General features: G+C 43.1%; 1 protein-coding gene across 1 annotated transcript in view; it reads left to right on the forward strand.

Annotated features, from left to right (window-relative positions):
* Positions 1-1,641: 1,641 nt before the first annotated feature.
* eepd1 (endonuclease/exonuclease/phosphatase family domain containing 1) overlaps positions 1,642-13,561 on the forward strand; it is a 43,187-nt gene continuing 31,267 nt past the window's right edge. The window contains exons 1-2 of the mRNA XM_050034996.1: positions 1,642-1,847; positions 1,963-2,888. Coding sequence (XP_049890953.1) covers positions 2,041-2,888 — 848 coding nt within the window. The 5' untranslated portion in view covers positions 1,642-1,847; positions 1,963-2,040. The remainder of the gene's footprint in view (positions 1,848-1,962; positions 2,889-13,561) is intronic.

Genomic DNA, 13,561 nt, shown 5'->3' on the forward strand with positions numbered 1-13,561 from the left:
TGTTGCACATATTCATTAGTCCCTCTGTGACCGTGTTTCTGCTTCTGTAAGAGTCATTCCGTCTATGAATGAAGAGTTTTTCAACACCATTACAGAGATGAAGCTTAGGATCAATGGATAATCACATGCTTTGTGAATAAGCAATGAAGCCAGTGGATGTGTCTTATCTGAAATTATAATGCCATGCTAATTCAATCAGGCAGGATCAGAGCAGAAGGAGCTTTAATTACATCCTTCCATTGATGCCACAGTCAAACACTGAATGCTTTGACCACTTGCTGCACACTGATACATTCACTTAAGATTTTGATTTTAAAACATACATATTTTTTTGTGAAAGTTCATAAAACCCAAGAACACAAAACATCTCAGATAAGGCCAACACTCACCACATATTGTTGCGCATTCCCTTTTGCCTATAACGTCTACCAAAGTCATTATTTAATCAGCAGGGTGCTGGGTGGGTGAGTGGAGAAACTGCCTGTCACAACTCATCTGTCAATCATACTTTAAAGCTGAAGGCTTCCTGTAGATTATAATGTTCAGAACATTTCAGATTTAGCTTGAAAGGTCTTTACAGATAAGGATAAGCAAACTGGAAATAAATTAAATTAGATACAATATATTTTATAAAATTCAGACGAACATTTTAAAACTTTATTATCCTGGTGCACTGTAGTGTTTTTGTTGTTACAGCAGAGAGACAGGTATGTAATGATCAATTATTAACTAAAAATAAAACATCTAAAAGTAGATAAAGCCTTTATAAAAATTTACATGCATGTAATAAACTCCTCCGTCCCAGCACAGAAAGCATTTCGTTGCCATGTCTGGAGCCACGCCTCCTGCTGCTGCTGCTGATGGAGGAAGACACATGACAGAGGAGGAGAGTGCTTGGTTTCAAAATAAAAGCCGGACTGACGCATGATTTTATTTTATTTTTTTGTGAGCACCAGACAGCTCCAGGCACCTTTACAAAATTAAAATATATTTTTTATGTGGAGATGTTCATGTACATGAAAATCTAGCTCCATTTTGGGGTTCTTTTTTCTTTGGTTTAAGGACTGATTGTCTATTTTGGGAGTTCAGATGGGAAATAGATAATTATACTAACCTTAACAATGTACACGGTAAATTAAAAAAAAAAATTGATTCAAATTTAGTCAAAATTTTTTTCATTGTAAAAATAGATTAAATATGTAGAAGTATATGTGGAAATAAATAAATGAGTGTGGAAATTAATAAGTGTAGAAATAAATGAAAATATGTCTCTGGAGAGAGGTTATTGTGGAAATAAATAACAGTCAATAGATATAAAAAATAAATGCATGCTGTTCTTAATTAATTTCCCATATATTCGGCATCTTCAAAGTGATTGGTTTATATTTGAATTTAAGTGCACATTTAATAATATATAGACCTATTTATTTATGTATTTTGTCTATGTAATGTTACATCTGATTACATTTGTCATAAGTGTGCACGTATAGGTCCGTGTATTTATTTCCTTTTGGCTTGCGTGCTCCATTTGCTTACTGAGCCTACTTTTATTTTGAAGACTGTGTTCCGGTTATTGCCTGTCTGAACCTGTGTGACTTGACGCACATTGGTAGCGATGGTTTGTATAGATGTGAGAGCTGGCGTGTGTCTGTCAGAAGCGTGTGTGTGTGGAGGCCGACCTGTGGCCAGTGACACAGCGGACTGTTGGAGGGCAAAGTTTAGGGAGCAGCCTGTACACCTGGCTCTTATCTGCCACTGAGGACACACACACAGGCTGCAGACAGACACTGGACCGGTGTGTGGGACACATGCAGCATGTAGCCAGGACTGAGGACAGCTGCTGGATGGTGCGTATGATTGTTATTACTGTCTTTAATGAGGCAGTGTGTGGTGAGAGGAGGGATGTCTGTGTACATGTCTGTGACTGTCATTTCTCTGGTCCCCACGGTGGTTGTGTTTCAGCCTGATCACTCTCCGCCGTCCTCCTCTGTCTGCTCCCGTCCGCTGCACTGATCCGAGCCCCTGTGACCCGCAGGAGCCATGGGTGGGAGTCTGGGCTGCCACCGCTCCATCCCCAGGGACCCCACAGACTTCAGCTGCGGCAAGCGCAAATTCAGCGCCGCTTGTAACTTTGGCCACATCCTGGTGAACCAGGAGCGGCTGAACATCAACACAGCCACCGAGGAAGAACTCATGACTCTCCCGGGAGTCAACCGCACTGTTGCGCAGAACATTGTGGAGTACCGGGACTGTATCGGAGGCTTTAAAAAGGTGGAGGACCTGGCTCTGGTGAGCGGGATCGGGGCCACCAAACTGGAGGTGATCAAACTGGAAATATGCGTCTCCAGCAGGACCAGTTCGTCCCAGCACTCCCCGTCCTCCCTGCGCAAAGACCTGGACCATCAGTCGTGCACCGGGATGAACATTAACACCGCCACCCCGGCGCAGCTCATGAGCATCCGAGGCATCACGGAGAAAATAGCCAAGAACATCGTGGCCTACCGGGCGGAACACGGCCCGTTCAAAAGCATCGAGGACCTGGTGAGGGTCCACCACATCAACAGCTCCCTCCTGGACAAAATCCGCTTCCAGGTGTTCGTGGAGCGCTCCAGGGCGCCCTCCACTAACACTAACGGAGGGCTGACCTGCACCACCAAGTCCCACCCCAGCCCGACTTCATTCAGTCTCAGGAGCGACGACCTGGACCTCCCGCCCGGAGGACCGACCCAGATCATCTCTGTGCGGCCCAACGTGGAGCCCCCGCCCGGCCTGCGGGACGGGAAGCCCGTGGTGCGTCTGGCCACCTGGAGCCTGCAGGGCTGCTCCTGCGACAAGGCCAACAACCCCGGGGTCAAAGAGGTGGTGTGCATGACCCTGCTGGAAAATGAGTGAGTAAATCCAGAGCTCACTAAACATAATCATAGTAATGTGCCATAATGGGTGGTCTCAGGTGTCAACAGTGAGGCAGAGCTTCATCTTTCCATATCAAGGTAATGGAGAACAGAGATGAGGAAGTGCATTAAAGTCTCTGAAAGCCATTGAATAATAAAATTTAAAACATTTTCAAGTCCTTTTTAAATAAACAAATAGAGTAAATAGGCAAATAAAGATTTAAATAAACAAATATATATTCTAAATGTAGAATAAATATGAAAACAATATTCAGAGGCAGACAGTTCACAGTGCATATACACTGTATATAAGCTATATATATTAGTGATGTTTTGGACACGTTCCTCGTTGTATACAGGCTACATTCTTGGCCCATTCATGGCATAGAAGCCTTATGCCAGTGCAGACTGTGTGACAGCGGTGCCATCTAGTAGCCATATGTGGGCCAGGTCAGTGTGCCACTGCATATGCCATGTTTAAAATAAACACCCTACAACATTCCTACCATGTAAAGTGCCTCTGGGGACCTTTTAAAGTGCTATACAAATGAGCTGTATTATTATTATTATCATTATTATTGTTAGCAAGTGAAAGAGATTCTGACACAGCTGATACTGTGACTTTGCAATAGTTTAGATACTTTGGAGAGTGCTGGTGGCCCCATAGAAGAATCCTCATAAACTGGGCAATGCGTGGGCACACCACAGTCAGAGTCACATGCTCAGAGACGTAAGAGGAACTTCAGATTCCCAGCGGCCCAATGTGGTTCACTGCAGGTCACTTGGTTTGGCTATTTGATTAATTGCACTAAAAGTACAACATAACCTAAAGGTCCTGGGTTATTACTTCATCTTGAGGCCCTGTGTTGTGCTCACAGGGTCGCTGTTCCTAAATAAAAGTGTTTAATTAAAATGTCTCAAACAAACTGAGACGTAATAAACCTGTGAGCAGATTTTATTCCAGAGCAAGTTGTCTATAATTGGAGGATCAGGGATTCGATCCCCAGGTCCTCCAGGTCGCATGTGAGGTATCCTTGGGCAAGACACCGAACCCCAAACTGCTCCTGATGGCTGTGCCACTGGTGTGTGAATGTCTAAAACACTGAATAGCAGGTGGCATCTTGTATCGTAGCCTCAGCCACCAGTTTGTGAATGGGTGAATGTGACTCATAGTGTAAAAGCTCTTTGAGTGGTTGGAAGACTAGACAAGCACTATATTAGTGAAAATCCATTCACCATTTACCACCACTGGTTGGTTTGCGGATCTTTCTGTGCACTCTACTTGATGAGTACTTGGACATGACAGTGTACACACCATAGACTGTATAAAATAATGGACATAACCACTGTGACATTACCGATTGGTTTGTGGACTCCCGATTTGAAGCCTCAAGTTTGGCATTTTGGCCGTCGCCATCTTGTTTTTTTGTAGCAGGAAGTGACCATGTTTGGACAAAAGGGTGGAGATAACCCTAACACAAGCTGCTAGCGTAGTTAACAAGGTGCATTTACAGCTATCTGTGATAATATTAATGCTAATGCTAATGCTAGCGAAAAACAGGCTTAAAATCATTACAACAAAATGTACTCACCAGAAAAACTGAACATGTGATTCCTTAGATGGTCTTTTAGTGCAACCAAATGTTGAACAATACTTTTTAAGCGACCATAATATTACAGCTAACTTGCATGAACTGAAAACACGCTGAAATAGCGACAGTTATCATTATGGCTATGCCTATACTCTGTGAATCTGGGGTTACGCCATGGTTACATTACCCACAAATGTTGTCCCCATCCGTCACTGAAAGCTGCCACGCCCTTAATCATGCATGATTTTAAGCTTTAATAACATTGAAATGGGTGAGTTATATAAAAAAAATCACTCTCCGTACAGTTGTCATGAAAGGGGAAATTAGCCTCAGAGACCGAAACTGTTTTTGGACCAGGCTGTAAACATGTTTATTTCTGCTGTAAAGTCAGGCATTTTAACATTGAGGTCTATGGGGATTGACTCGCTCTTGGAGCCAGCCTCAAGTGGCCATTAGAGGAACTGCAGTTTTTGGTACTTCCATATTGGCTTCATTTTTGAGCCCCAGAGGTTGCTGCTTGGTACACACATGGCACTGAGGGTGGGAGGTGGGTCAGTAGGGATCCAAAAAAAATATTACCCAGGGTCCTACTAACAACAACAACAATATATGAACCTCGCAGTGTATTTTAAAACAATAAAAAAAAGAAAGAAAAAGCTTGAAATAGAAGATGAAAGAAATGAACTTGTAAAAAAATATGTGAAAAAAAAACAGTTTAAACATTATCAGAAATGTACAAATATAAAAATAACAAATACACAACATGAATAAAGAAGAATAAAGAACAAGAGAACAAGAACAAGAATAAAGTCTGCAGCTGCGTATAAAGTCAGTATAACATAGTCAGATACACACATAGCAAGAAAAGGTGTCGTGAACACAATAGAGCAGATTAACATTTCCATTACCAGCTCTCCACAAGGCAACAGTCCAGCACTATCAAAGCAGCAGGTTTCTGGGCCAAACCTGTTTTAATGTAACAGGGACAAGCTTTGGGTCTGATGCAATGTCTCTGTTCCTGTGATTCACAGCATTGTTGCTTGATAAGGTCTCACTTGTAAAGAAAATGGATGTGGAGCAGAGAGCGCCCCGATCTGTGGTGGACCAGATAAAGTGACCGTGTTATTTTGCCCTGGATGCAACATTTGCGCAGGCCTCCGTGAATCCAGGTTAATCTTCCCTGATAAACTCTGAGAGCAGTGTTCAGTGTCAGGCTCCAAAGTCAATGAGTAACGAGATTAATTCAATGGGATTCTACGTGTATTTGCTTGACAACAAGCTGCTCAGCTCACCTTGTCTAGAAGCTCTATTAGCTCAGGCCTGAGATTGGTCAGCATGATATGACACACGATATTTACTTTGCTCTGCTCACATGACTGGTCGCCATTTTCTTTGGTTATTCATTGTTGGGTGTGACCAGACCTCCTCAGTCTCACTGTCAGTTTGCCAGTTAAAGTGCCTGCAGCTTTGCAGTACCCAACCTGGGTGGTGAGCCCTGATCTGCTTGGTCATGATTGAGATGTTGTTACCCCTGGAACTGCCACTGTCAGTGAAAGTAGTATCCTCTGCAATGCAGCCATCATCCATCCCAACACCTAAACATTCTCTGCCATATGGAAAGGCCCCCGAAACAAACTCTTTGCAAGAAACACTTTGACAGAGAGTCGCTCATGTTCACAAATACTGACTGAACTTTTCAAGGCCATGGAAAAAAACATATTGGAATTCTCAATTTAGTTGGTTTCTCCCCTTAAAGCTGACTTGTTGCGTAAGAAATTTAACAGCTCAGCATGCTTTAGTGGAAAAAACGTCTGATTCTCCTGCATTGCATCCCTGATTTCTCTCCAAGAACTACTGATTTTGGCGTGTCTTTGTGGTTGCGACACCATGGATAGTGGCACACATTTTGAGACACTCACGTCTTGAAAGCTTTAACACTGTTACACTTGGCTGTTCACTTGACTAGTCATGGAAGTAGTTGGGTGAGGAATGAAAAAAAAAGTGTGAGAGAAACGTTCAAACCATGAGTACTTCAACACCTCCACACACCTGCATGAGATGAATATAATTGTCACATTGTCTGTTTCGGAGAGTTACAAAAATTGCCAGATGCTGATAGACTATTCAAAAAGCACTTGGACTTGAGTCAGACTATAGTCATAAATGTGATGACTTTAGACTTGACTTGACGAAGTCAAAAAAAAAAAGAGTTGCAAATGACTTCACTTAGACTCAAGCTATTTGACTCGCAAATAATTTATACCTTCCCCCAGGTGCAAAGATTAAACAGTATGTTATTTAAATTGTGACATGAATCAAGTAATTCCCCTTCATTACCTGAATCAGATAACATTAACACTATTCATTACCAACAAGTCGACACTTATAAGCCCTGTTTCTACCAAACGCTTTCAGTATGGTATCTTTGGAACCAGAAGTAACACTTCAGACATGGTACCCTTGGTCCATTTAGTGTTTCTACCGCAAACAGTCAGAACAAAACAGAACAGGCTGCAGTGAGAGTCTCTCTACATGAGATATTTATTTGGGGTTGTGCATTTAGTCCTTTTCAGGCAAGCACAGCCGGCCGGAGCCCACAGGAACGACACTCTGCAATGCTTAGATTAGAATATTTGCAGTTCACATAATCCGGTCGAAACATTTGAAGATCGACTCATTACTAAAAGTGTCTGTCATCCAAGAGAAACAATAACAACTAAAGTAATGGTCAAAGTTGTCATATCGGAATTTAAGGTGTGTTGATTGATTCACGTCGTCAGCTCATACATTGAGTAACATTACAAGTTAATGTTCCACCTTTAAAGTTGCCGGCAGTCGGCCCAGGGAATTGAGAGTGATTGATTTTTTTTCTCAGACTCCAGCTGCTGCGAGAGGCAGCAAAACATCCTTTCATTTTATAGTTACAGTTTACTAATAAAACTCTCCACAGTATGAACAGTGGTTACATGAGCCTCAAAACCAGCCACAACTCAGCCCTGAGCAGAGTGACCGTCCTCTACTGACCAATCAGACTGCAGTGTTCACAGGTCCACCTTTTAGTACCAGATCTGTGTGCTAGGTACCCCAACAGAGGGTGGACCAAACATGGGGACGGTACCATTGGTACCATCCACAACTTTTCACAATGGAAATGGAAAAAAAGCGTACCAAACTGAACTGTACCGTACTGTACAACTAGGTGGAAATGAGGCTTTAAATTTCCCAGATCCACTTTGTTTAAACCGATCTGACAGCATCCAAGTTGCAGGAGAAAAACGTGACAAACTGCATGTTACTGAGCATCAGCTGGGAAAAGTTATACCAAGGGTCATTTGGTTTGTGTACAAAACCTACGCAGTGGTCATTGAAAAACAAACTGCAATATGCGAAACATGCAGGTCAAAAATTACAGATGGTGATGCAACAACAAAGACAAATTTTAAAAAAGCATTAATGATTTTTGTGAATTTTATGAATAAGTTTGTTGTTAAAATGGCATTACATTTGTTGAGGTGTACATGGGACTTGACTCAGAACTCTACTGTCTTGACTTGGGACTTGAATGCAAGGAGACTAACTTGTGACTTGCAAAACAATGACTTGCTCCCACCTCTGGCCAGCTGTAAAAATGTTCATTTTACTGACAAGAGATTGGCATGTTATGATTTCCTTCATATGAAAAGATTGCAATCATCCATGTTCATTAAGTGCATCTATAAACTCCACCACACCCAGACCCAGATCAAACTGCCTTAGGTAAAGCCTGGAGCCTCACATGACTGATCAGTTTGAACAAGGAGCGTCTATCATGTGTTTTGATAACAACTGTCTGATTACCTTTGGCTCCATCTTAGATCTCCCTCCATGTCCCCCTCCCTTTCCATCGCCTGCCAAACCCTCCCACCCTCTTGTAAATGCTTCCCACTTCCTGTGTTCCCAAGCCACCGACAACAACCCTAATGGTGACATTATAGGATCATTGTTATGGAAGAGGAGGAGGCTGTAGACGAGATACGGTGTGTTTGTGCAGTGCTTGGGCTCCGCTGTGTGAGCAGTCACAAGATCCAGGCTGAGTTTACACACTTCCTGGCTTTCCTCCAGGCACAAGCAGAGAGCTACTAGAGTTCAATGAACTCCCACTTACCAAAGGTTACACAGCAAACTGCGCTCAGCCACCACAGCCTGCTGATGTGAGTAATCAGCCAGCCCTTAGTCAGCCTCACACACTGCGCTGAAGGGAAGTGAAAGAGCCGCCACTTGCTCTTAACAGCAGGGCTAATGCGGATCAAGGTGTAGATGTGAGCTGACAGGGACTCACTTGATTCAGAGCAAATGTGGCTGCAGAAGGGAAAAGCGGTGTTGCTGTCACATCTGATCCTCTTGTTCTACACGACAGTTTGTAGGAGGACATTTCAGTTTCTCGAGTGTTCGTGCTTCATCAGTCTGTGGTTCTTCTCTTGTGTCTCCGTTTTGAAACAGTCCCAGAGTTTCTTGTGTTTCTTGCAGTTCTGTGCAACTTCTAAGGTGCATGAAGCAAGAACTTTATGCAGCAACATCCATCCTCTGTGTCCAAACTGTAAAGCAAGGCTGCAAGAAAGAACATGCACAGTGTGAAAGCTTATATTCATCCAGTTTACCGTCCCACATACCTGCCTGCACACATGAAGTGAAGAATCAAAACATGAAATGAAGTTACAGGATGGCAGTGAGGAATTGATTTGTCCAAAGAACACTGGGCTCACCAAGATTTCATCTTTTGTCATCTCTTTGATTTTCTGTATGACTCATTAGGGATGAGCCAGGCCAGTAAACATGAGCTTGCAGTTTGCAGTTCACATGATATTTGTTATGGCTTTGAACAAACTAAAGGAATAGTTCCACATTTTGGAAATATGTATTTCTTCTTTCCAAGATTCAGGTGAGAAGAGAAGAGGAAACCCTCATGCTAGAGTGTCAAGGCACGATTAGCTTAGCATAAAGACTGGGAGCAGGTGATAATGGCTAGCCTTGCTCTGTCTAAACTCAAAAAACACAAATACCAAAAGCTGTAACGCTCACTAATTGACGTGTTTGATCTTGTTTGTTGTATCTGTACAGAAACTGACAAAAGTGAGGCTTTGTGGTTTTAGATTATGTGCTAGTTCTTGTTAAACAACAGGCGGTGCAGTGATTGTTCTCAACATTCCAGTCTTGTTGTCACATATCCCTTTTCCAGTTAAATTAGCTATAGTTCTTGAACCAGTTCTGTTGTGGATTTCTGGTGCCCACATTTCTACCAGTTTTGGTCTGAGTCATTGTTGTCAAGGATGCGTCATTAACGGAGAGCATTACACAATTCATTACATGAAATAACAGTAGTGGAAGGTGGCGAATGGCATTGATCACCTGCAAGCAGGGACCAACTACTAATGACAAGAGGATATAGAAGACTATTAGGTGCAAGACTCTATCCTCTCTTTCCAACTTGTGGAATATGACACACCCACTGATGTTGTCAAGGTTGGCATCTTGGGTCAAGGAAATTTTTTGGTTTCAGCTGGGAACCAACTTTTCAGGGTTCTGAACCAATGCTCCAAATGGTTCAAAATTAGATCTGGGAACCTGAACAGAACCAAATCCATGTTGACGGAAAATGGGTGGCTGTGCTCAGCCTTAGAGATAGGGTAAAGAGTTTGGAGATCCGGAGGGAGCTCAGAGTAGAGCCGCTGCTCCTTTGCGTCGAAAGGGGTCAGTTGAGGTGGTTCGGGCATCTGATCAGGATTCTCCTGGGCGCCTCCCGCTGGAGGTGTTTTGGGCATGTCCCACTAGCAGGAGGCCCCGGGGCAGACCCAGAACATGCTGGCCTCGGAGTCCCCCAGGAGGAGCTGGAAAGGGTTGCTGGGGAGAGGGATGTCTGGGGTGCTTTGCTCGGCCAGCTGCCCCCACGACCCTGCCCCGGATAAGTGGATGAAATGGATGGATGCATGGAAAATGGGTTAAAGTGAGGCATGGTGCCATTGTGACTGTAGAGAGAACAAGCTTACTGCTTGGCTATGACATCTCCGACTATAGCATGCACTGATGTACTGAGCCGTTGGATAAACTCGTTGGCTGTCAAGAAATAGTCCCCATCATGTAGCACCATAATTTGATGTTTAAATTATTGAACTTTACCGTGTGTACAGACAAAACTTGACGTGAACTTGCGTTTACATACAAAGTCAATGTAAAGAGGCCATTAGCATCAAAAATTCCCACGTATCCCAGAGCTATTTAAATCTGCTTCATAAACATACAGACAGGAGTGGGATAGAAAGAAAGACCGGAGGGAAATAACAGAAAGAACATGTCGTTTCTGGTGAGGTCTGTACGGTACACTGACTGCCTGGGGCAAATCAACACGGACTATACAACCGCTCCGGCGGTCACATTTGCGTGAATTATGCAAGCCGAAAAAATTTACCACCATACCCAATGCAGGGGGATGATTTCTCTGTGTAGTTTAAGTCTCACTCAGAGACAAGCATTTGACATGGTTTCGGTAAAAGAAAAGTTTATGTGAAAAGCTCTGGGAGCAGCCTTGTTGCCAGAAGAAATACTGGCATTGTACGTTTCTGCAAACCACGGATGCATTACATTTGTACCTTTCATGCGTATCAAATTAACGTTTCTAAAGTGACGTTGCATATGAGCTGACTTTGTCATCAGGTGGTGTATGGCGTGACACGTCGGCAAGATGCCTGCCAGGCTCTAGACCACTGTTTGAGACCGACAAACAACAAAAGTGGTTGTTTTTTAACTGCATTTCTAGTGTGGATAGTGCCTCTAAAACCAGGTATTTTAAATCAAAACATGATCTTTTACGAACAATAACCACATGTTTTTTGTGCTGAATCATAACCACACGTTAATCACATTCATTCATTTTCCGTAACTGCTCCTGTTTGGGGTCGCGGGGGGGCTGGAGCCTATCCCAGCTGACATTGGGCAAAGGCGGGGTACACCCTGGACAGGTCACCAGTCTATCACAGGGCTGACACATAGAGACAGACCACCATTCACACTCACATTCACACCTACGGACAGTTTAGAGTCACCAATTAACCTGCATGTCTTTGGACTGTGGGAGAGGTTGAAAGGCTTGTGCTGCTCTACCTGGTCTGCATTTTTTGCCAGTTTCATTGTTTCGCAAGTCTCTACAGTGGAAATGGCAAGTGCAACGTTAGCATGACTCATACTCATGATGGTTATATTTATGAAAGTAAGAAGCAGATTAAAAGTATATCAGAACTCCTTTTCAGCTCAGATGATAAAAAGTTGCATGTCTTATTAAAATGAGGCTCCCTGGGAAGGTCTGATTATGCCATTTACCAAAATCGTGACTCCTTGCCTCATGATTCTTTTAACCAAATGGCCTCCACAAACTTTTGAACTTCGAAATGTTCAGTTACCTTTCATTACTGTGAACACTTTCTCATGGAAACGTGGCGCAATGGTAATTGATGAGGTGGGTGTACTACTAGGCAGATGGTTAGGTTAACGGAGGGAAAGTGGATATACTCTCCTATATATTCCAATGGCTTTTTGGCTGATAGTAGGGTATACTGTAACCAGAGAAAGAGGTGGATATACCCCGGTGGTGGGTGGAACTGACCTGAACAAGCTGAATCTTAAAGCCACTCAAGGCTTACAAAGGTTACTCAAGGTTGTTTACATTTTCCATGACAGTGTCAAGTCACCAGGGTTTGTTTTCAGTGGTGCTTCGTCTGTAGTTGACCCCTGACCCCGCTGACAGGGCTGATGATGATAGGGGATGGAAGGCTGACATCACACATGAAGTGAAGAGTTGCTGCTAAAAGCTTGTAGCTGCAGGACACAGTGAAAGAGGAAGAGACACCAGAGGACACCAGACAAAGAGGTCTACATCCTCATTGTGTTAGCCAAAACAGTTCATAGCAGTTGAGTAGAGTTTTCTTTGGGTTTGAAATAGGTTTTATTTCCTTACTGATTGTGTATCTGACAGAATACAGGCCATGAAATTACTTACCCTCACACAGATCAGAATCTATAGCTAATATTTTTTAATGAAATTGAGGCCCAATCAGGAGATCAAAACCTCACTGTCCTGCCTTTTTACATTTCATATCTGCAGCATTCCTTGATGTTGTTAGCAGAGGTGGCTAACAGATGATGGCCCGGTCCGCTGTGTTTACACTACAGCCAGTAAAGCCAATTATATGATAATGTGTTTCTGGTGATATTCCTGGTCTGTGAGTGACAGGCAGGCAGATGGCAGCTGCTGTCATCGCTCTCTTGTTAATCATATTACGCTAATCAGATCTGCTTCTGCCTGTTGTGTAGCTTATCAATTCTCTGCTGACAGCTACGAGCTTATAAATTCACTGGAGAGATTCCGTGAATGGCTGCGTTTACACTGAGCTTTTTGTTCAATTGAAACTGTGGTAGAAATTCCAGAAAAGTGGAATTTAAAAACATAGCTCTCCCTTCTCTGTCCTAGGCCCCTCCCACCAGACGACCATGAGATGAAATGGATTAGTAACTTTCTGTGCAGGATTCTGCGCCATTGAATCAGGCTTTCACTAAAGGGACATGCACGTGCATCTTCATTTGTAGAACAGCCAGTAGAGTGTGCCAGGGCTGACGTCAAAACCCGGAAGTTTAGCATCGCGCTTGTTCCCGGAAGAGAAAGTCAATGTGATTTTTGCATTGCATTTTGGATTATGTCAGAAAATAAGCTCTGTGGCTAACACAAGTTTATGATACTTACAGGTTTTGTTCAGCGAGATAATCTTCACATATGAACACCTTTCATACCGCATTTGAAGCTTAAATGCGATCGCCAGAATTAAAAAACTAACGTTAGGCTTTAACGGACTACATGACTACTCCACGGTCACATGACTCTTGACGTCACCTCCACTAAGCTTTCAACTGATTTCGGCCTTCATTTTAAAAACATTGTATAATGGGGAAATCGGACTGTTTAAGCTAAATAAGAAGCTGTAATGGTGGACTGCCAGCACTCTCGCCTGTTCGGGGGTGATGATGTTTAATGTCCCCGACAGGGTTTGTAGTCGT

The sequence above is a fragment of the Epinephelus moara genome, chromosome 22, assembly GCF_006386435.1.
Source record: "Epinephelus moara isolate mb chromosome 22, YSFRI_EMoa_1.0, whole genome shotgun sequence".
In the NCBI taxonomy this organism is placed as follows: Eukaryota; Metazoa; Chordata; class Actinopteri; order Perciformes; family Serranidae; genus Epinephelus; species Epinephelus moara.